General features: G+C 43.2%; 1 protein-coding gene across 2 annotated transcripts in view; it reads left to right on the top strand.

Annotated features, from left to right (window-relative positions):
- Positions 1 to 2,574: 2,574 nt before the first annotated feature.
- Positions 2,575 to 23,944, top strand: part of ASPM (assembly factor for spindle microtubules) — a 75,320-nt gene continuing 53,950 nt past the window's right edge. Inside the window, exons 1-3 of one of the 2 annotated variants that reach the window (XM_069074474.1) lie at positions 2,575 to 3,154; positions 20,993 to 21,136; positions 21,465 to 22,986. In XM_069074474.1, the coding sequence (XP_068930575.1) occupies positions 2,849 to 3,154; positions 20,993 to 21,136; positions 21,465 to 22,986 (1,972 nt within the window). In that variant the 5' untranslated portion in view covers positions 2,575 to 2,848. The remainder of the gene's footprint in view (positions 3,155 to 20,992; positions 21,137 to 21,464; positions 22,987 to 23,944) is intronic. The other variant, XM_069074475.1, reaches the window with a different exon arrangement.

The raw sequence follows: 23,944 nt of genomic DNA, 5'->3' as shown, positions 1-23,944 counted from the left end.
AAATTAAATATCAGAACCAGGGATCCTAACCCAGCTCCTCTATATCTAAATTGCTCTGCTGTTACCTACACGTGTGACCATAGAAGACCATTTATCTTCATGGACTTTAGTTCCCTCATCTATAAGATGAAGGAGTTGTTCTAAATAGTCTGTTAAGTTTCCTTCTAGTTTTAAATTGTATGACTGGAAGAATCTTAATTCTGAGCTTCTGTTCCTTCTTTTAGTCACAGGACACTGAGTAGGGATATAAGAAGAAAGGACAATAGGTGCCAGGAATATTATGGAATCACAGATCTGAGCATCAAAAAGGACTTGGAGGCAATATGGCACAATGAAAAGTGCTAGATTTGGAATCAGAAGACTTGGGTTCAAATTATGGCTCTGCCACCTACCACATCTATGATCTTGTTTAAGTCACAATCTCTCTGGGCTTCAATGTTCATAGATCTGTAAAATAAAGGAGTTTAACTAGATGTCTCCTCCTTTTTAGCTCTAAATCCGTAAGGAATTCCCTAAGAAAAAGTTCTAGTCACCAAAGTCCCTGGTACTGTCAAATGGTTTAATATCAGAAACTGACATGATTTTATCAGTGGAAATGATATTAAAGAAGAAACACTAACCATCTGCTTTGTTGCTATACCAAAGGACTGTGGGATTTTTCTATCTAACTTTAAACTGAAACCTTCCATGTATACTGTCTCTTCTCCCCACCCCAATAAAATGTGAGTTCTTTAAGGGGGTGGGAGCTGTCACATTTTTCTATTTTTAATTCCAGGGCTTAGCATAGTGTATTGTACAGGGAATATACTTAATAAATACTTCATTCGGCTATTCATTCATTGAGAGAACAAATGATAGTGGAAGGCAAGCTTCTGTTTTCCAATATTACATAGGGCCTACCTTGGTGACAGTCATCTTTTAGAGGATGTGTCATAAAAACTTGTGTATCCCTAAGCCCATGTGTTATCTCCGCCTATTAGACTGTGACTGCCCAGCCCTGAGAGGTCACCTCTACTTATATGAGGACTTCAGAGGCACTTGTCCTGCAATCTCTGATGGAGAATCTCTTGCCTGGGCTGTGCCCAACCTCCTCCCCCTCAGCCTTGACCAGGATTCTACCCAAGAGACTAAGGAGGTACTCTGAAAGGAAAATATTTATGAAGAAATAAGACTCCAAAAACATAGTCTTAGGGATACCATTCTGGATGTCCAGGTCTTGTATATCAAAATTTACACAGTAGAGAAGCCTGGCAAATGTAATAAATGTGGGAAAGTCTTCAGTTAATTGTAAACATCTACTGTGGATATAGAGTCTTTGTAATTAATATGGGATATCTTTGTAGATGCTCAGTTAGCATTGTACATAATATTCAGAGTAGAGAACATTATATATTCAATGAAGGCAGGAAAGCTTTCAGAGACTAAATAAACCTTATCTGTCACCAGATGATTCACATTGGAGTAAAACCCTAAACATATAGATATAATAGAGCAGTGCCTTCATTTCAAACCTTGCTAGAGATCAGAGAATACAGACAGACACTTGCAAATGGAATATAAGTGGAAAAACAATCAGAAACAACCCACGATTATTCATCTGAGAAGTCCTGCTGGTCACAAATATTAGACATGTCATGACTGTGAGAAAACCTTGGGTCAATGTTAAACTATTATAGTACTTCAAATGGTTCATACTGGAGAGAAAACCCTCGAATGTAATCCCTAGGGGAAGATCTTCAATCAGAGTACTAACCTTATTAAACATGAGAGAGTTCCTAGTCTTCAGAAAATCTGTGTAATGAATGAGGACTTCAGAGACTGAGGATGAAACCTTATTCAACATCAGAAGTCATATGGATGAAACTTAGGTAATTGTGGAAAACACTTTGGGAATGGACGTGCTTTAATCAACATTAGAGGAATTTTGCTGCAGAGATAATCTATTTAAATTGACCTAGATGTATATTCTGGGGAAGCTAGGTGGCACCGTGAAAAGAGTGCCAGACTCAGATGCATCTTCCCTTCCTGAGCTCAAATCTGACTTCGGACACTTAGCTCTCTGTCCTTGGGCAGGCAAGTCACTTAACCCTGTTTGCCTCAGTTTCCTCATCTGTAAAATGAGCTGGAGAAGGAAATGGCAAACCGCTCCAGTGTTTTTGCCAAGAAAAGCAAGCGGGCCATGAAGAGTCAGATACGACTGAACAATTAGAATGCAGGATATTTGTGGGATGGACGGGGTAGGGGTGGGGGTGGGGGTGGAGGTGGGAGGCACTGTTATTTTTTTTCTCTTCCCAGGGCTTAGCACAGTTGCACACAGTCTTTAATAAATGCTCCATCCATCCATTCATCATTGAGAGAACAAATGGGAGTGGAAGGCAAGCTTCGGCTTGCCAATACTACCTACGCAGTTCAGCCCAGCAACTGCAAGCTTTTGGAAGATGCGTCCTGGATACGCTTGCCTTCCCATCCGCCCTTCCAGGGGCGCCACCCTTCCGGTGGGCCGGGCCGGCAACCACCAGTTTTAAAAAAGTCGCTGCCTCCCCATTGGCCAGCGACTCTGCAAGCTCCCTTCGCCATTGGCCAGTGCCGCTCCCGGCTCCCCATTGGCGACCGTGGGATTTTTTGAATCTGGCCGGCGAGCGAGTTGTTTTGCGGCCATTAAGCGACTGGGGTGGAACTCGTTGCTAGTGCGAGTCCTAGGAGAGGCTGTAGCACAGGTGAAATTGTCCTCCGTGGGTGTGCGGAGCAGGCGCGGAGGCCCCTCCTGTCAGGCCAAGTTTCTTTCTTCTTCCCCGAAGCCTGCGCGGCCGGCGCAGGGAGGCCTCAGTGGAGGGTCTCCCCAGGAGCCATGGCGGCGAGGCTCGCAGAGCGAGACGCCGCTGAGGGTGGCTGGGCGCCGGGGCTCGGCCCGGGTCCGCCTCGAGGGCCGCGGGAGCCACGGGGCGCAGAGACCGGCGGCTCGCAGGTGATCCTGAGGCTCAGCCATTTCTGTAGACCGCCCTTCCTCTGCTTTGGCGACGTCCGGGTTGGAGCCTCTCGGACCTTGCCCTTGGTCTTGGACAACCCGAACGAGGAGGTGGTGGAGGTGAGCGTGTCCCGGCTCCCGGAAGCCGACAAGGGCTTCAGCGTCACCCCACAGAGCTGCGTGCTGCAGGTAAGGACGGCGGGTGGGCATCTCCGCGTCTTCCGCAGCGCCCCTTACCGTGTCCCCTCACGGTCTCAATTGGGGGATTTTCCGAGAAACCTCTCAATGGGAGGGCGATTTGCTTGCTTGGTGAGGCAGGGAGCAAGAAACTGTCGATTGCTTCTTCCACGCGTGCTCATGTTAGACTTCTCGGCTGACTCACTCCGGTTTCAGCTCCTAATTAATAAAAGAGAAAATTCAATTCGATTCGTTGATTATTGATTTTTTAAAAAGCATGTCACCTATCTAGCTTTCTGACAGTCTCAGCTAAAATCCCACTACTAGAAGCAGCTTCCATCCGTTTAAAGTTAGTGCTTCCCTTTGAGATTTCCTTTCATCTGCCCTCTAATCTTTCAGTTGCCTGAAAATTGTCTCCCCCACTTCCCACCACCCTGTTGGAATGTGAACTTCTTGACTGGTTTTGCGTTTCTTTTTCATCTCCAGTGCTTAGCATAGTGCCTGGAACATAATAAGTGAGAGCATAATAAACACCTGTTGACTGATTGGCGGCAAAGCCCTGTGGGAATACAAAGGCAGAAACAACCAGTATTTGGACCTCAAGCAACTTATATTTTATTTTAACATTTACACAAATAAGAATAACAATTACTAATACATAACGAATTATTAGTACTAATCTGAGTACTTTTAACCAGTATTAGTACACTAATAACTACGGGTTATTTTTTATTACATATCATACTATGTGTAAACTAACAACACAAATATGAAGTTATTGGTATTAATCTTAGTCAAAATTATCACTATTAACTAGTGCTAGTATTAAAACACTAATAGTAGGCTTTCCTGTAGGATCCAAGTACAGCTTTGAAGGAAGACAAGGATTCCAAGAGTGAGACATAGAAGGAAGCCTGGGAAAAGTTATGAAAATAGGAGATGGAGTTCAAGTAGACTGGAATATAAAATCCATAAAGTACTGAAAGTGGATTAGATCTAGATTGGCAGGAAACAGGTTTTTAAGAGTTCTGAAGGTGTTATAGGAATGTAAAATTTTTAAGATCTTCCCTGCCCCTAGGTTAAGTGCACTTGGAGCCTGTGGGGGGAGGCTTGTTTTTCAGGAAAGCCCACACCTTGGTGCTTTGTGATTGGGCAGTGGGTCAAGAGGGCTGTTACATTCTCTGACCCAGGAGAAGGCTATATAATCCCTGATGTGAGGCTTTATTTTGGGGCTCACTTTGAGAAGTGTTGTGTGATTTGACCAGATGAGACTCTGGGCAGCCTTTGAGAACCTCCCTCCCTCCTCCCCCCCCCCCCTTTAAAAAACTTACTTCCCTTTCTGGTAACTGTGATTTGATATGGATGTAATGGTTGGACAGTTGGAGGCCTGTCTGCTTGAAATGTTTCTGTCTGTATACTCTGAAGTTCGGGGTGCTGACCTTTTTCCCCTGAACTAGGTAAATGATATATTTGACTGATGAAAACAAGATTGTTAACCCATTTTGAGTTGCTTTCCTTTAGAAAAGCATATCTAAGAACCTGTGTTGGCAGCCACCCTGGGGATGCTGGGGTGCTTGCTGCTACAGAAAGCCATTCTTAGGGATTATCATTTTAACCCAGAGAAAATAGGAGCCATTGAAGATTCTTTAGTAGGGAAGTAGCATGGTCAGATTTGTGTTTTTGAGAAGACTTTGGCAGTTATGAATGAATTGGAGAGGAGAGAATCCGCAAACTGGAAGACCAGTTAGGAGGCTATTATAGTAGAATGGTGAAGGATATTAGTCCTGTGAATTAGAGAAAGGAGAAGCTAGTACTATATTCACAAGCAACTGGACATGGGAGATGAGGGAGGGGGAAGAATAGATTACTCTAAGATTATGCATCTAGGAGACTGGAAAAATAATGGTGCCTCCAGTAGAAAAAGGAAATTCGGAGAAGGGGAAGATTTAGCTGGGAAGTTAATGAGTTGTGTTTTGGACATGTTGAATTTTACATGCCAAAGGTATATCTTGGAGGAGCTGTCCAGTAATCATTTGGTGATGTGGGATTAAAGCTCAGAAGAGAGATGAGGGTTGGGTATGTAGTTATGGGAATCATCTTTAAAAAAAAAAGATGATAATTGAATCCACAGAAATTGATGAGGTCATCAAGAGAGGAAGAAGAGAGCACAGAATAGAGCCTATAGGAGACATATATATATATATATATATATATATATGATCATCTGTTATCTGATATGTATGAAGATCAGTAAAGAGAAGTTAGATATGAGAAGAACCAGGAAAGCCAGGGAAAAGGAAATGCTAAAGATTGGTGATATCGAATTGTATTCCAGCTCTACAATTCCATTCTAAAAAAACAACAAAACACTAGTGAAACAGTATATTTCAATGTGTATCTTATATTTTAAACCAAACAAGTTGCTTTAAAAAAAAAAAAACCTTTATGGTGTTTGATTTTCCCTAATCCCTCCCCTCCTATTTTGAGTTTAGTGTCCCCTAGGTAGAGACCAGGTTACCCATTTCTTCCCCTTCAGTCTCTGCTCCCCCAACAGATGTTGCTTATCTTTAAAAAACAAACAAGCCTCTTACTGTCTTTCCTATTAAGATGCCTGGACTAAATCTTCATTATATGGTATTACTTTTCTTAGTGTGCATCATTCTTTTTAAAATTTAAAAATTCTTTTAAATTTATCTATTAATATGTTAATATGTACTCTCTGGACTTAAGTCTTTTAAGATTCAGACTGGGATCAAAGAGTTTTAGAGCTGAGCTGTTGATAAAATACAAAGAACTTACATTTATATTTTGCTTTAATATTTACAAAGCACTTTACATCCTTTCATTTGTTCTTTGTGGCAATGTAAGATAAGCAGTGCAAGTGCTATACTAGGAAGAATGCTCTATTTGGATTCCTAGGACCTGGGTCAAATCCTGGCTCCGCCATTTGTGTCCTCAGGACAAATCATTTAATGTCTCTTGTCCTCAGTTTGTTCACCTGTAAAATCTGGGGGTTAGGCTAGCTAACCTTTCCAGATAAAAATCTGTGATTCTAAGTATCTCCACATTTTATAGAAACAACCCTTGTGAGGTAGGTAGTATAAGTCCTACTAGTCACATTTTACAGATCCTACGATCTAGAACTAGAAAAGACCCAAGAAACCACCTAATATGGTCTTTTCATTTTTCAGATGAACCTGAAAAATAGCAGAGAGAGATTATATAGGTTCTTTGCACTAACAATAGGCAAATGTGAGCTATTGTTTAAAAAAAAAAAGTTGATGGGGCGCGGCCAGGTGGCTCAGTGAGTAAGAGTGCCGGGCCTCAGATACTTAACACCCACACAAAATAACTGGCCATGTAACCTTGGGCAAGTTACTTTACCCCTATTGCTTTAAAAAAAAAAAGTTGATATTTGTCTCCCTAAATGAATTGAGGACAGGGAACCAAAACTGGAATTGGAAGAGGAGTATTTATTAAGTGCCTACTATGTGCCAGGCACAGTATTAAGCACTTTACAAATATTATTTCATTTGAGAGAATATTTGTAAGTAATTTTTAAATAAGTAAATATCAAAAATATACAATGACTTGAGAGTAGGGGAGAACAAACAGTTGGGAGAGTCAGGAAAAGGATCTTGTAGGAGACAGCACTTGAATTTAGCTTTGAAAGGGACTTGGGAATTCCAGGAAGCAGAGGGGTAAGCAAAGAAAGTATTTGAGGTACAACTTACTGCCTATGCAAAGGTATAGAGGGAGGAAACTTAAGACTGTGTAAGGGGAATAGCAAGTAGGCCTGTTTGGCTAAAAAGGAGTGTGTAACGTGGAGTAATCCGTGTTATTAGCCTGCAAAGATAGGGTGGAGCCAGATTTTGAAGGGCTTAACTTCCAAAAAAAGATGAGTTTGTATTTTATCTTAGGGGCAAGAGAGAGCTGCTGAAGTTTCTTGAGCAGTGAGAGTCATGGCTAGACCTGCACTTAGAAATGCCACTATGGCAGCATTGTGGATGATGGATAGGAGAAGGGTGAAATTGATTGTAAAGATACTGTTTTAGTAGTTTAGGCAAAGGGGCAATGAGAGCTTAAACTAGAGTAAGGTGTAGTGAGAGGATTAGATGGAAGAGATACTGTGGAAGTGGGATTACTAAAATCTGGCAACTGCTTGGATGTGGGGAGTGAGGAGGGTTAAGTTTAAAGAATTGAGGGGGAAAACAGTAGTGACTTAGACAGAAATAGAAAAAGTTGAGAGGAAGATAGTGTTTAGGAGAAAAGAAAGTAAATTCAATTTACTGTGGCCAGAGCAGTTGGTGGGCTAGTGAGCAGTGAGAATAATGAGACAGGGGTGTAATCAATAGTCTGTTTATTACAGGACCATTTCTTACAGAGCCAAAGATTGCAAGGGGCTCACAGAGTTTATATGCCCCCTCAAAAGAATGTAGACAATGTACAAAGACCCTCCCTTAATTTTGTTTACTATTTACCTTTATTTAAGATTAGTTATTTATATGGGGCCGCTAGGTGACACAGTGAGTAGAGTGCTAGCCCTGGAGTCAGGAGGACCTGATGTATCCAGCCTCAGACACTTAACACACACAAACAAAAAACCTAGCCTTGTGACCTTGGGCAAGTTACTTAAACCCAATTGCCCTCCAAAAAGCAAAAAAAAAAAAAAAAGATTAGTTATTTATTAGGGTAATATCCTAGGACCATATCCAGAGGCATAAACGCCCTCTTGCTTATCTGCCCTGTAACTTTGCAGGTAACTGTATAGGGCAGGGGAATATTAATCTAGTGGGGCCAAGGGACCCCAAAAGTTCTCTATATCCAAACAAGTTTATATATCCTCCTGCTTATCTGCCTTGGAACCTTTCAGGTAATAATATAGGGGAGGGGAACATTTCATTAGCGGAGCAGGGGGACTCCTGAAAGTTCTCTATATCTCCCGCATTTATTAATTTAAAAGTCTATGGGCAGAATCATGCAATTGGACATTGTATACCACTTGTTGAATGATACAAGAAAAACAGGAAATAAGGATGGGTAAACAAGTACATAAAACCAGTAATACCACCCCTATTCCTAGGAAGGTTATTTGCTGTACTTGTCCAGGTAATATTCCCTGAGCTCTCTTTATCCAATCAACAATGTTTTTTGCCTTCAAATTTGGTAGTAAGGACTGCTGACTTTCTTGGTCCATGAGGCGAGCCAAATTCTCTAAATCATTTATGTCAAGGGATGTGTTATGGTCACCCCATAGCCCATTAAGATGATTTCTAATTTGAGTTATGTTATATTCTGATTCATTATATTGTTTATTTACCATTCAGAAATATATATCTGTAATGACATATTAACCTTTGTCTAACTTCATTAATTCAATCTCCTCAGCTATACCAATTAAATCATCTCTAAGCTGATTTATTGCTTTATAAAAACTCTTGTTGATTTCTGATTGTAACAAAAATCCTTGTGAAACATTGACAGTGTCTATCTGATTTTGTACAGTGCTAATGGATATAGACATAGCAACACTGCTCACTATAGTAGTAATTAAAACAATTATCCCAACAACAATATAGGAAATACACCTCTTTTTTCAATTGAAACCCAATAGTTGATTAATTTGAGCAATAGAATGATCAGCACGAGAGTGAAACCAATGCTCACTTTCCACAGGTATCATTACTGTACTAGATCTTCTTATAACAAATAGCTATTGTCCCAAAGAAGTATCATCATGATATTTAGAACCTTACAATTAACAAATGTAACATTGTTATGCTTATCAGTTTTTGGTGATATTTACATCGCTATGATTTCCCCACATGAATGCATATCTCCCTCCTAAACAAGAAAGTATGAAGCTGTGGTCACTCTTGCTCAAGTATGTCTCATTAGCAGCAAAAATAGCAAAAACTGTTGTTATTGGGGCCCATGGCAAAGGGATTTTCCATATATTCCGGTTTCCTCTCTGTGAGTTTCCAGACCAATTTTGTTTTGGATACCCACCGTATCTATGATTGATGTTCGTGTCATTGTGCCAGGAAATATAGGTTTGCTGTTCCACCTGATGGCCAACAGGTTTATTAGTCCTACAGTTTAAAAATGGGGGATCCGTTGACCCGAAGATGAGTCCCACTCGTCTTGGTCTGGACACAGCGTCTGATGTTTATCCCACAGTCCTGAACAATTTGAAAAAGTCCCCCAAATTCCCAGAGTATATGTAGTAATGTTCTCAAAGCATATTAGATCCTTAGCTCTGAAAATTCCTTTAGCATAGGTGTTCCCATTCAGCTCTCCTTTAATTCTAAGCTTTCACATAGATATAGAAGATAGATTAACAGGAATGTCCAAAAGGGCATGTTTGAGTCTGCCCCAAGGATGATACTTGATACTCATAATGATACTTGATAATTTGTGCTAAGCTACATAAGGATGTATTAAAAGTAGAAAAACACAGAGGCGGTTCATCCACTAACCCAGTAAAATTAAAATCAAGCACAGAACGGATTACGTTTGCCTTATGAATATCAAAATCTTTGGCAATAAGGACTTACCTGTTTCCTTCTAAAATGATTTCTGGAAGAAACTACCCCCACCCAACTATCTCCACCCACGGTGGATGATCCAGGACCGCCTAGTATCTTGTAGAGGCAACTATTGGAATCTGAGCAATGATGGTATTGAGCAGGATCCCCATCCCCTTGCCATCATTTAGGCTCTGACTCCTCTTCTGCAGCCAACCTCATCTGGTCCTGGTTGGGGGGGGGGGGGGGAGCGTGAATGTCCAGTCTCTGAATTTGTTGACACAGTCCTTGTTCTCCTTTCTGGTATCCAGATTTCCTCCTTTTCATCTGTGGAGACACACAGATAACCTTGACCACGGACTATTACCTGGTTCAGGCCGCACCACTGTCCCTTATCATTTTTCCACATCACCCATTCAGTAACTGCAGTTGCCTGGGGCTGTGATCTTTTAGAATTATTAGGGTGCTTGGGATCTATGTTTGTAAAATCAATTTGTAACATCAGTAATGATGGGGATCTATATTTGTAACATCAATCTGTAGAACTTTGTAACATCAATTTGTAAAACTAGTTTGTAAAATCATGTCCCGTCCAGCGGGACCAAGTTATTTGTGGGGCCGAGGAGGACCCAGCCTGCAAAGGAATGGGTGGGAAAGAAGGAGCGAGACCAAGCGAGTTTGTTTTAAGGTCTGAAGGTCTGATGATCTTTATTGCTGGTAAACATGACTTATATACTCTTTGAGGAAGTGGGCGGGGGAGAGGAATTCTTGTAAACAAACGTTGAAACATTTTGTGGTTAGGATGCCTGGTGCCGAAACACTCTGCAGTCAGCAGATTCACGTGGCATGGTACTGGGGGTGTGGCTTTCTTACGGGGGGAAGGGTGCCTGGCCCGAAGGTCTTCCGCTCCCAACATGTCCCCCTTTTTTCTCTAATGACCGGTGAAAGGCCTGTCTTAGGCTATGAGGCCTGCATCCACGTCGAGTACCTGGCAGTGCCCCTGTCTTAGGCTATGCGGGCGGACCCCCACCTCTGGCATCTTAAAAGAACCCCAGGGACGGTACCCACAATAATCCCGTCTTTGGGTGCAGCTGCAGCATTGGCAGTGCCCCTGTCTTAGGCTATGCGGGCGGACTTCCACCCTGGTATCTTAAAAGAACATTCCAGAGACGGTACCCGCAATAATCCCGTCTTTGGGTACATCTGCAGCAAGGTCTGATGTTTTGTGGTAGCCCCGCTATTCCCATCATTGGCTCTTTCACAGCGTTGGTCAAAACCTTATGATCTACGAAAACATTTCCACACCCTCGAGTACCACGGGTCGGCATCTGCACCAGCAAGAGTAGAAAATCGAAGGCCTTCGAGGGTGGTTGGTCATAGAAGGAAAGTCGTCACAAGACCCACCGGAACTAAGCCGATGATAGTGAACAGCAATGGGTTTCCTAAGAGCTGAGGCAATCTGTGATTTAACAAAAGTGGTTAATTTGTTAAAGGCCCATGGCCCAAAGGAAAGGAGCAACAGAATCCCCACGAGGGGTCCCAAAAGACTGGGGAGCAAGGTGGTCAGCCAGGGGGATGTAGAGAACCAGTTTTGATACCAGGATTCCTTCTGATCTCTTTCCCTCTTTCTGTTCTCTAAACTTTCTTTATCCCTTTTTAAACTATCTTCTACAAGGCCAAGCTTGTTAGTATAGAAACAGCATTCTTCTTTTAGAGCAGCGCAAAGGCCGCCTTGCTGTAAAAAAAGGAGATCTAGGCCTCGCCTATTTTGCAAGACCACCTCGGCCAAGGAGGCCACAGAATCTTTAAGATTTTCAAGGCCTGCTTGGAGTTCCTGGAGGTCCCTATCAATAGTTGCACTAAGCTGAGCATATTGTATATTTGAATTGACCAAGGAGGCAATCCCAGTTCCAGTCCAAGGGACCCAAGACCTATGAGGACAGCCAAGGTAAGTGTAGTCAGGGGTTCTCTTTCAATTCTACTGTGTGGATTGGAGCCTTGTTCCCAGAACCGGAGGAATTCGTCTGGGTAGTGGACAGTGAGGTGAGGAAGAAGGGAAACCTCCACACAGTAATCTTTATTTTTCAAAAAGGAGGTCGTAATCACAAAGGTGGTAAGTCCAGAGGAACAGGCAAGATAGGAATTATTTGGTGCTGCAATAAATTGAAATGAGGATTGCAAACCTGTTCAAGTTGCCTGGGAGGGAGCATAAGCGGTCCCAAGAGACACAGGCTGAGGCCAGAAATGCGACTGAGGGTAAGGCCATGTTTATCCTTTGTTCCCCAGCGCAGGGAAGAGGTGTCATTAGTAAAGGTAAGGTTCCTAAAATGGGCAACTCCTTCATAAAACGGGGGAGCTGAGGAATAAAAAACCCAACAATCTTCTAGGGAATGGTTAGTCATTTTGCTAATTGCATATACAGAGGCGTTAACCAAGGAAAGAATAAGTTCAGCGGAGGAAGGGGGTCCATTGGGAAGTGTGGGCCGAAAGGGTTCACTTACTGGTGCTCTAGGTGTAGGGGAAATGGGCAGGGGATTAGGCTTGATTCTGTACCCCTGAGAAGATCCCAAGTGAAGCTCAATATTGGGACCAACAGCCACAGGCTTATTTTGATTAGGGATGCTCTTACGGAGCTTGATGGTAAAAGTCAAACCATTGTCATAGTTTTCTTGGTAAAGCCGCAGACCCCAAGACACACCCAGTGAGTATATTTTTTACCAGGTTCTGTAAATTGGATGCGCAGGGGATGGCACCACCCTGAGCACTCCTGGCTATTTCTCCACTTTGCACTACCGGGGGGAGGGTGTATATAGTTAGCTTTAACCGTAATAAAATCCCAGGAGGAGGAGGGATGCCAGTAGGTGTCCCCAGTGGTTTCGCAGCTCCAGCTGTAGTAGTAGTAGTCTGCTAAGCCTCCGCACTTGGAGTTAAGGGCACGATTTCTATAATAACCGGGGCAGACATAGAAGGAATAGCCTCTTAACCTACTCCTTCGCCCCTGACCCCCGCAGCCTCCCTGTGCGAGAGGGCCAGCTCTATTCGGAGGAACCTTAATGGGGGCCTGCTGTTGATTGAGATAATCTTCTACATCCCAGCCGGCTGGTGCCCCTAAAGCTAATTTGCAAAGATCAGGGTATAGGGTAGGCCACCAGTCTCCAGATGTTATTTTTGACTCATTCCATACTGTATCACCTGCTCCACTTATTACCAGCCAGGTATGGTTGAGAAGCTGGTACGGAGTGCCAGGGATGGCCCCGAAGATGACAAACAGGCAAAGAATCATTGTGATGTCTGGCAGGCTCGTCTGGTTCATGACGTCTCCTGAAACAAAGCACAGTTAGAAGACTTCTCAGGGAGATCCCTGGGCGAGTTGTGAAGTTTTATCAGGCTCTCTGGAAGCCATATGGCGTTTTGTGCTTGTGTATCATAGACGCAGGCATGTCCTTTGCCCCAGATAAGGACCGGGTCGGGGCCCTGCCATTTATTGGACAGTGGATCTTTCCACATGGCCTGTGCATAAGTGCTTGCCGTGGATGAATGCCAGAGGCGGTCGGCAGCGGTTTTGCCATTAGCGTCATAAGTGAAGAAATTCAAAACAAACATTGCATGGTTTAGGAGGGTCTTAAAATTCCCTGCTCTGGGGTATAACATATTCCCCCCTGATTGTAATTTTAAGATCATATTTTTTAATGTTTGATGAGCTCTTTCAACTATGCCTTGGCCTTGAGGGTTATATGGGATGCCTGTGATGTGCTTAATCCCCATTTGGGCGCAGAACTGTCGGAAAGGAATGCTAGTGTAACCAGGCCCATTATCAGTTTTGATAGTTTGGGGCTGTGGGAGGACCGCTAGGGAGGCAAGAATGTGATAAATCACATGTTTAGAAGCTTTGCCCGTTTGGAGGGACGCAAAGAGGAAGCCGCTAAAGGTGTCAATGGAGACATGAACATATTTCAATTTACCAAAAGGTGGATAATGGGTAACATCCATTTGCCATATTCTCGTGGGCATTAACCCCCGGGGATTTACTCCCAAATGAGGTTCAGGTAGGAGGGTCAGGCAGCCCTTGCACTGACGCACTATTTGTCGTGCTTGTTCGTGAGTGATGGAGTATTGCAACCTAAGGGTTTGTGCATTAAGATGGTGCAAGGCATGGGCTTTTTGTGCAGCGGAAAGAGGGGAGTTGGTGAGAGCAACGGCCACCAGTTGAGTGGCTTGATCGACTTCATCATTTCCTTCTGCCAATGGACTGGGCAGGTCTGAATTGGCCCGGACATGACCAATGAAAAAAGGGGCAATTCGGGCAAGAATAAGGCGTTGAAGTTCTGCAAATAAGGGAGAGGCATTAGTTGAAGGGCGAATGAAAGGAACTGTTTCCAGGAGGGGGACAGAGTGTGCTATATAAGCACTATCAGTATACAAATTAAAAGGCTCTTGCAAGAGCTCAAAGACCTTAATAATGGTACAAGCTCAACTAATTGTGCAGATAAAAAAATGGGTATTAAAGCAGGATACCTGACCATCAATGCTAAATGCAGCAACACCCGTGGAGGAGCCGTCGGTAAAAACCAAACGGGCTCCTTGAATTGGTGTGGTTTTTGTTCCTTTGGGGAAAACCACAGGCTGCAGAAAATGAATCAATCTATTTGAAGGAAAATGATTTTCAATAGTGCCATGAAAGGAAATAGAACTAATTGCCCAATCATCATCATTCTGAACGAGCCACTGTACTTGTGCAGCAGTATAGGGGGATACAATATGATCGGGGTCTTTACCAAAAAGTTTTAAGGCAGCCCCCCTGCCAAGGCGCAAGAGGGTAGCAACCAAATGGGGATAGGTGGGTAAAATCTTAGAGGGGGATGCGGGCAAATGGATCCAAAAAAGCGGCTCTCATTGCCAAAGCAATCCCGTGGGCGCAAAGGGGGTGGGAAATATGAGGAGCCAAAGGTGTTGAAGGGGTGCATAATACCCTATGTGCTGATCACAAATGGCACGCTCAACCGTAATAAGAGCTTTGCGCGCCTCAGGAGTAAGGTGGCGGGGGGAGGATGGGTCAGAGTCCCTTTTAAAATGTCAAACAGGGGCCTTAACTCCCCTGTAGTGAGTTTCAAATAAGGTCTCAGCCAGTTGATATCTCCAAGGAGCCTCTGGAAGTCATTAAGTGTGTGAAGGCAGTCTACCCTTAATTGGAGTTTTTGTGAGAGGACATGATTAGTGAGGAGCTCAAAACCCAAAAACAACTGGGGAGGCTGGGTTTGGATCTTTTCAGGGGAAATAAAGAGCCCGCGGGACTGTAGAGCAGCAACGAGCAATTGACAGATTTTGGACAGGTGCAGCTTGTCAGGTCCTGCTAGGAGGATGTCGTCCATATAGTGGATAATATAAATCTCCAGGTGGCGCAACCGGAATGGATCTATAGTCTGGGCCACAAATTTCTGGCAAAGGGTAGGGCTGTTGGCCATGCCTTGGGGGAGGACCCTCCATTGGAAACGGGGAGAAGGGCCCACACAATTAACTATAGGGAGGCTAAAGGCAAAACGTTTGCAATCATCAGGATGTAAGGGGATGGAAAAGAAACAATCCTTTAAATCAATAATGATCTTAGAAAATCCTTTCGGAATGGCTACAGGGGAGGGGAGCCCCAGTTGAAGTGCTCCCATAGGGATCATGGTTTTATTAACTGCCCTAAGATCATGCAGTAAGCGCCACTTTCCTGCACGCTTTTGTATAACAAAAAAGGGGGTATTCCAAGGTGATGTGGAGGGTTCAATGTGCCCCGCAGCCAGTTGTTCCTGCACTAACTCCACAGCTGCAGCTAGCTTTGTTATGGATAAGGGCCACTGGTCGATCCATACGGGAAGGTCATCCTTCCAGGTGATTTTGTCTGCCTGGTATGCAGGGGGACCAGTGGCCCTTACGAAAAATGGTTGTGGAAGCCCAAGCCTGCACAACCCACCTTAGGGGCAGTCAATACGGGGGTCAAACGTCCCTGTTTGTTTTTTCCAAGACCTTGTCCTGGAAGGAATCCCTGGGAGAGCACCTGCTGGGCCACAATCGGATTGGGGCTGCACATAATGACTCCCATCTGAGAAAGGATGTCCCTACCCCAGAGGTTAACAGGCAGTCCAGGGACCACAAACGGCCGGACAGTACCAGCATTTCCTTCATTATCCTTCCAGGGTAACCATTGGGAGCTTTGGAGGGTGTTCCTGGACTGACCAATGCCTTGTAAGTGGGTTATGGAGGCCTGCAAGGGCCAAGCAGTGGGCCAGGCTTCTTGTGACAAAACGGTAGAGTCGGCCCCAGAATCTAGAATACCTTCAAAGATCCTACCCTGTATTGTGAGCTTAAGAGTAGGGCGTTCTTGAGAGATGGCCTGGACCCAGTACAGATTGAATGATCCGGGCCGGGATACTCCGTGCCTTTTGACAAGGGCAGGGTAAGCAGTATCCAGGGGGAGCGGCAAGGCCTGGGCCAAGCGTTGTCCCTTATCAATCTAGACGGGGCCATAGGGGGCGGTAGCAAGCAGCTGGATCTCCCCGGTATAGTCATTATCAACCAGGGAGGGGTGAATCATCAGGCCAGCAAAGGTGGAGGACGCGCGGCCCATAGTAAAGAAATAAGAATTCGGTGGGGGAGGGCCAAAGACACCCGTAGGAATGGTCTGCACCTATCTTCCGGATTCAGTATTGTGGGGGAAGCGGCACATAGGTCCACCCCTGCGCTCCCTGTTGTTGCTCGGCAAAGGGGGGGGTGCTGGGTGGACGGGCTGTTCCCCGAGGCTCGTACAAAGGGAATGGGTTGAGGGGCCCGGGGCCCCTCTGGCCGTTTCCCAGATGGGAGGGTAAGGGTTGGCTGTCCACATCAGTGGCAGACTGACAGGTATTGGCCCAATGTTTCCCCTTACGACAATGAGGGCAAACAGTGGAGGGTTGATTTAGCTGTTTTGGAGGGCCTGCAGAGGGTGGGGTGTCCCCAGGGCATTGGCGGGCCGGGCTGGCCACACCGGAAACAATGTTTAGGAGGCCCACCTACTTGGAATGCCGCTCCTATAGCTAAATGCACGGCATGTGACATTTTGGAAGCAAAGGGGATCTACATCGAGGCACAAACAAACCATTTCATCAAGGGATTTATCTCTCCATTTGCTGCATAATACAGTTCGGCAGGCATTATTAGCATTCTCATAAGCTAAGCGCTTAACAAGTTGGTCATTAGCAGCCTCTTGCCCCAGGGTCCTCTCGGTGGCTTCTAATAGGCAGCTGAAATATTCAGAAAAATCTTCCTGCCCTCCCTGAACGATCTTATTAAGGGGGGCAAAGGGGGAGCCAGTGTTGGGCAGGGATCGCCAGGCGCGAGGGCTGCGTTGGCGGTCTGGGCCAAAAGTCCCACAGGGAAACACCGCTGTAGGTCTTCTGCCTCATATTTCCCTTGTCCACTAAGTTTTTTCATAAGTCCAGTTCGCAGAAGGCGAACGTGGAGATTTTAAGTTAGCAGCGGCAGCGGACTGGCAGCAATCGAAAAAATCTGCCTTCTAGGTTAGGAATTGCCCGCGCGAAAGGACTGCTTGAACTACACGGACCCATTCTCTGGGGAGCATATGGCCTCCACGGGACATAGCCTCAAGGGCCGAGAGTGTGAAAGATGCATTAGGTCCGCAAGATTTGACTGCTGCGTTCAGATCCTTTAAGGTCTTAAAATTTAATTTACGGAACCCTGCAGGGGGAGCACCTTGTGCCGCATGAGTCTCATCGTCACTTTCGTTTTCATTCTCATTCTCCCCCTCACTATCCGATTCCCCCTGCGAGTCATCAGTAGCGGAGGGCTTTACGGCAGAAGTGGAGGGGCCATCGGAAGGGGGGGCGGACTTATCGGAGCGGGTTACTACAGGAAAGGTTAACCTTACATCTTTGGTTTTAGGTGAGGGTCCCTTCTGGCGGGAAGGCGGAGGAGGAGCAACTGAGGGGCCTGAAGCCGGGAGGAGAACAGAATTATGCAGCGTTTTCTGTAAGGAGGAGAGCTCAGTAGAAAGCTGAACAAACTGCTTCTGGAGGTCAAGGACCTCCCGAAGTTCATTAACCTGGGTGGAAAGCTGATTTCTAGCTTCTATGAGGGTGGCAGGGGATAAGCCAGGCGAAAGAAAGGCAGGTGCACAAGTCTGAACCACATGAGGAGGAGAAATTTGATGGGGGCTTGTGTTGAGGAGAGGTCCAAGGGGCCCATCAGGGTCATTATAACGAGCTGCCTCATCCTCCAAGGTTGCCGCATCTCCAGGGTCTAAAATATCACTGCTGGATTTTTTTGCAAATATTGGAAAGTTAAGGGAGTCGGCCATAGGTGGCTCCTCCTTGGGAAGGGGGAGATAGAGGGGTTGTCTCGGGGCTACGGGCATGTCTATTACCACCGACGGGGCGAGAGGGCTCTTTGCCGGCGGGGGGCAAGGAGGCCGAGGAGGCTGCTTGGGACAGGGGGCGGAGGCAAAACTCCGCGACTGATAGTAATTGTTGGTTATTTGGGTCCTTGTGGGCTGCTTCTACAATATCTCTAATGAGGCCCCAATAAGAGAAAACAGTCACAGGGACCGCCTCCGGACCTTCTGTTTGCGATTTTCTATTTAGTTCCCTGCCAACTTTCTGCCACTTGCCAGGGTGAATCTCTGGCCCATTTACAATGAACCAAGGGCAAACATCATCCACAAATAAAAAAAACTTAACTAAATCTTTTTTCTTAACTTTAACTCCCCTTTCCCTGAGTAATGATTTAAGGTCTTTTATAAAGACCTGTTCCTTAGATAATTTCTGACCCATGAATATGAGATGGACGAATTCAACTTACCGAGGACCGGGGGCTCTTAGGCAGCCGGGGGGTTCTTCACCGAAAAAGAAGGTGTAGCGACGACTTCTCTGCTAGGCACTGGTCCGTCTGGCGAGGGTCCGTGCCTTGGGCCCCATCTTGCGTGCCACTTGTCCCGTCCAGCGGGACCAAGTTATTTGTGGGGCCGAGGAGGACCCAGCCTGCAAAGGAATGGGTGGGAAAGAAGGAGCGAGACCAAGCGAGTTTGTTTTAAGGTCTGAAGGTCTGATGATCTTTATTGCTGGTAAACATGACTTATATACTCTTTGAGGAAGTGGGTGGGGAGAGGAATTCTTGTAAACAAACGTTGAAACATTTTGTGGTTAGGATACCTGGTGCCGAAATACTCTGCAGTCAGCAGATTCACGTGGCATGGTACTGGAGGTGTGGCTTTCTTATGGGGGGAAGGGTGCCTGGCCCGAAGGTCTTCGCTCCCAACAAAATCACACTCCATTTCCTCCAGCCCCAGCTTCAGAGCATTAACTCTGCCCTTTTCCCCTACCCAAACTCTGCCCAGCAACAACTCATGAATTGTTTATCTCAGCTTGGAACAATAACAAGCTATTCCTATGAATCCTTCACAAAAGTGTCTATAAACATCCCACCTTAGGCAACTATTATCTCCCCGTTGTATAGTGTCCCGCTGCCCCCATGAATCCTTCAGTACCTTCTCTCTAGGTTGACTCCTTGGCTGCCTCAATGAATCCTTGAGGACCCTATCTCTGGGTCAACTCCTTAGCCTATTATCCATTGAGTCTCAGCTTTGGTTCCCAGACATCAATCTTGTCAAACATGACACTGATGGGTGGCAGACTGGGCACCTCTCAGTTAGGTCTTGACTGCTAGGGTACTTAGTGACGTTTCAAGCCTAAAACCACACCTCCAGGTAGCCCCCCTTGGGCTTTTTCCCAGTGAATCATGGGCAATATGCCTGTGCAGTTACATTAAAAATGCATGTTCCTTTAAACACTCTCCCCACCTTAACTCCTTCCTAATCCCACCCTTAATCACCTAGTTAGCATAATTGGATTACCCTATAAAAATCTTAATTCTATCCCTTTGAGGTTGAAGGGTCCAAAAGGACCCTTGCCCTGCTGTAATTCATAAAATAAACTTTTAAAACTCTGACTCCAAGTTGGCTTGGGCTGAATTCTTTCAAGACTGAATCACAGATTTTCTGGTCTTAGATAAGATCAGAGTTCCTGCTGAACCTATTGTGAGCCATCCCTCATCAAAAGGAGAGAGAGAGGGCAGAGTAAGATGGGTAGGGCTGACAAATGGATGAGCTGGGAAAGAAAGCTGCTCTGCCTTGTCACTCTTATCATTACCTTCATAGCACCCAGTGTTTAGAATGCATTCCCTCCTCGATTCTGTCTCTTTGAATCCTAAACATCCTTCAAGGTGTAGTTTAAATGCTGTCTCTTTGTAGCCCCAGGCTTACATTTAGGAATTCTCCCTATTTATATTATATATTAAGTAGGTACTTAATCTTTGGATTTGGAATCTTTGGCTCTGAAATTCCTAGTGAATAAATTTCCTTTACCAATGCAGACCAGCAACTACTCTGAAACTTGTAGTCCTAGAGACTTTCCTGTGTTTACTGAAAGGTTAAGTGATTTGCCTAAGTGTGTGTGTGTGTGTGTCAGAAATGGGACTTTAACACACCATACTGCTTCTTCTACACAGAATTGGTGATTTGGTAGTTGGGACTTGAGCTGGGTTTGGAGAAAACCAGAGATTCTAAGAAGTGGAAATGAGACTTGAATGGAAGTCTACTGCATAGGCATTTTACCCAGAATTTACTGGGAAATAGCCCAAGAGGGGCTACATGGAGGTGTGGTTTTAGGCCTGAAATTTCACTAAGTCAACTAATGGTTGGGGCTGACTAAGAAATACACAGGCTGCCCCCATCAGTGTCTTGTTAGACAAGATAAACATAAGGGAGTATACATATATCTAATTATAGGATATGTGTTATAGATCAGTGAGTAGTAAATATCTTTATGACCCAGTACAGTCAGTTCAGCCAGTACACAACTGCTTCAAACTAATAAATTCTATAGGTGCAGCTGTCTACTGTATCAGGAAGAGAGAATAAGTGTTTTGCTAGGGCAGTGCTTGTCCTTGGGCTAGGGAGAAATGTGATTTTAGAATTGGGGTCCAAGCACCCCATCACCATCATCAGTTTTTATATGATATTTATTTATTATATTCCTGAATTTGTCATTAGTATTTGTAACAGCATTTTTTTTTCTTCATCTTTATTAATCAGTATCAGTGAAAGTAATTGTAGCTTCTTTCATTACTTTAGAGAAAAGAGGAGATTGAGAAGGAAAGAGCAATCTATTTAATTTTGAAATTCTATTTAGGTACATGTCAATAGTGTTCTTTCTTTGCTATCATTTTAAAAAAATTATTTACTTTTAGTTTACAACATTCAGTCCCACAATTCTTTGTTATTTTTTTGTAGTCTAAAGAAAAAATTTCTGTTTCCATAACTTGGACACCATTAAAAGAAGGCAGAGTACGAGAGATGGTAACTTTTCTTGTGAGTGGCATTCTGAAACATCAAGCAATATTATTAGGAAATGCAGAACAGCCAAAAAAGAAAAAGGTAATCATATTTTAAACTATGAAAATAGTGTTTGTTTTACTCTCAACTTATAAAAAAAATTAACTTACTAATTTATGAATTATTAATAATCATATATAAATAATCTTAATCTGTTCATTTGTGTATGGTTTACCTCCTTACTATCCCCCTCTTGTCCCAATAAACGCCTAAATTATCATCTTACCTTAAGGACTCTCTATCTTTAATATTTCCTATATATCCTAATATATTTATTTAATATAATTTTATTAAGTGCTTTATATGGTAACTGTTTTATTAAAAATTGACTCTCAACTATTAGGTAACTAATCTTTTGCTTTCTTTTCAGAGGAGTCTTTGGGACACTGTTAAAAAGAAAGATATTTCATATTCTTCAAGCCTTTCTAAAAGGCATTCAAATAATAAAAATGTTAATGATGCCTTTAATGGATCTCAAAAGGGTGACAAATTAAGAAGCCCCTTACAAGCCTGTGAAAATGTGACTGCATTGGAAGACCGTTCCCTCTTGGAAAGTAATTCTTTAAATACAGAAGAGAATAAATTGCCAGTATCACCTGTTAGTCCTGTTTTTAAAAAAAGCTCCAATGGGATTGGCACTCCACTTTCTATTCGTCAGTCTACCACCTATACCGTTCTTCATGCTCCAGTAAACAGAGAATTATTGAAGGACACACAAGATATTAGCCATTTGAAAAATTTTCATTTGAATGAGGAAGTAATTAGTAAAAATATATATAACACTGTAACTAAATCAATACAAGAAAATGGTGGTAATGGTCACTTGGACTTTAATAATATAAAATTACCAATTTTTTCTCCAGAACATTCTTCAACTCTCTATATGCCAAACCAAAGAACTTTTCTAAGTCCAGATTCTTTTGTAAGTGATAACTATTTGGCTAATAAAGATCTAAAATCTATGGCAATTCTTTCACCTGATCCCTTCGTGAAAGATGATTCAAAAGATAGACATTTTGAGTCACAAAGAGTATATGAAATACACAAACCATTTTTTCAGAGGACAATTTTAAGTCCAGATTCCTTTGTAACTGATAGTTATGAGCTAAATGAAGATCTAGAACCAGTATCAGTTGCTTCTATCCTCTCACCAGATCAGTTTGTAAAAAATAATATAGCAGAGTTACATAGATCTCAGGAAACAACTGAATTTTCACAGTTACCTTTACCAAATGAAAATTCTCCAATTTCAAAGTTATCCCTTAATTGGAAGAACAGTAAAGTACTACAATTTGTTCCTGAGGATCAAGCCTTTCCAAATGGTATCCTCAAAGAAACCAAACTAGTAGAAATTAAATTAAATTACTCTGGTCCTTCAAATGAGAATCATCATAAGGTTCCTGCTGTTCAGAAAAATCTTTCCAGTAACTTCAAGGAACAACATAAGAGGCGTCCAGTACTTTCAACTACTGTTACTAAAAGTAAGCCAAAGTTTTCTGAAAGAAAGAGAACTGGAAAGCATAGCCCAAAGTCTAGACGGTGTCTTACTAGTAAAATAACTGATTGTGAAAATACAGAAACATTTCATGCTTACCTTCCAAACACATACCCAGTTACAAATGAATCAAAGATTTATAAAAATAAAGTAAATACATGTTCCTTTGGAAGTGCTTTTGTTGGCCATAAAAGAAAAAGTGAAGGAAACTTGGAAGATATAAATGCATTGGACTCAGCTAATGAACATATGGAAGTGAGAGAAACCAAAAGAATCCATTTTTCTCATGCAAAATCCAAAGCATTGACCGTGGTGAAAACAAAAAAAGCAATTGTAAGATCGCCAGCCTCAAAACATGTTGGTGTTAGAGAGAAACAAAGCCGGAAGAAGAAAACTGGTGAGCTTAATTTATTTAATGGAATAAAAATATGCTTTTAGAAACTTTACCAAGGAAAATCCCTTTCAATTTTGATCTTAGGGATGTTAGTAAAATTTGCTACTAGTTTCTATATTATACCTGTAAAGGGTATTACTGTAATTTAGTCTTGTGATTTTTTTTCTCCCACATGTATTTAATGAAACCACTTGTTCTTTGTCAGATCTTGCTAACTTGACTTTAATTTTTTTGTTAAACTGTTAACTTATTAAGAATAAATTTTCTTTTTCTTCTCTGAATAAATCTAAGTTGCCTAAATATTGTTGAGCTACACTTTTTCTTAGTTCCACATTAATTCATAAATCTTTATTGGGCATCAGCTAAAAGGGGCCTTAGAACCAATATGATTGAACCTCCTCATTTTATAGATGTCAGAGACTAAGTGATTTGGCTGAAGTCATACAGGTATTAAGTATTAGAGTTAGGCTTTAAACATAGGTCCCAAGAACAAGCATTCTTTTCTCCATATCATATTGCTAATTCTACTTGCACAATATCTTATCTGTGTTCCCTTGTTCACTTCCTGATTACTGATCACCTACTTTATGGAAAACCCTCTTAATTAATCCTGCTGCTTCCAGTCTCCCTACAATCCATTTTCCCCAATGTTACAGTGCCAAAATAATCTTCCTTATGTGTAGTACTGATCCTCTCACTCCCCTGCCCAAGAAGCTTCAGTGGATCCCTGTTGCCTCTATTACAAAATACTAATTAATTACTCTTTCTATCATTTAATGTATTTTTCAGTCTATCTTCAAGCTACCTTTCCAGGTTGATCACATCACCACCAGCACCCCATATGTTCCATCTACACTGACCTACTTACTGTTTTCTGTATCCTCCACTTCTGTGCTTTTACACAGGGTATACTCATGCCCTCCTCACCTTTCTCTTAGAGGATCCCTAGCTTCCTTTTCAA

Source organism: Petaurus breviceps, unplaced genomic scaffold (assembly GCF_028583685.1).
Source record: "Petaurus breviceps papuanus isolate PSGF00001 unplaced genomic scaffold, PetGlider_PUasm1.0 90895, whole genome shotgun sequence".
Taxonomy (NCBI): domain Eukaryota; kingdom Metazoa; phylum Chordata; class Mammalia; order Diprotodontia; family Petauridae; genus Petaurus; species Petaurus breviceps.
Note: the sequence above shows the minus strand (reverse complement) of the source record. Positions and strands in the feature narration are given on the sequence as shown.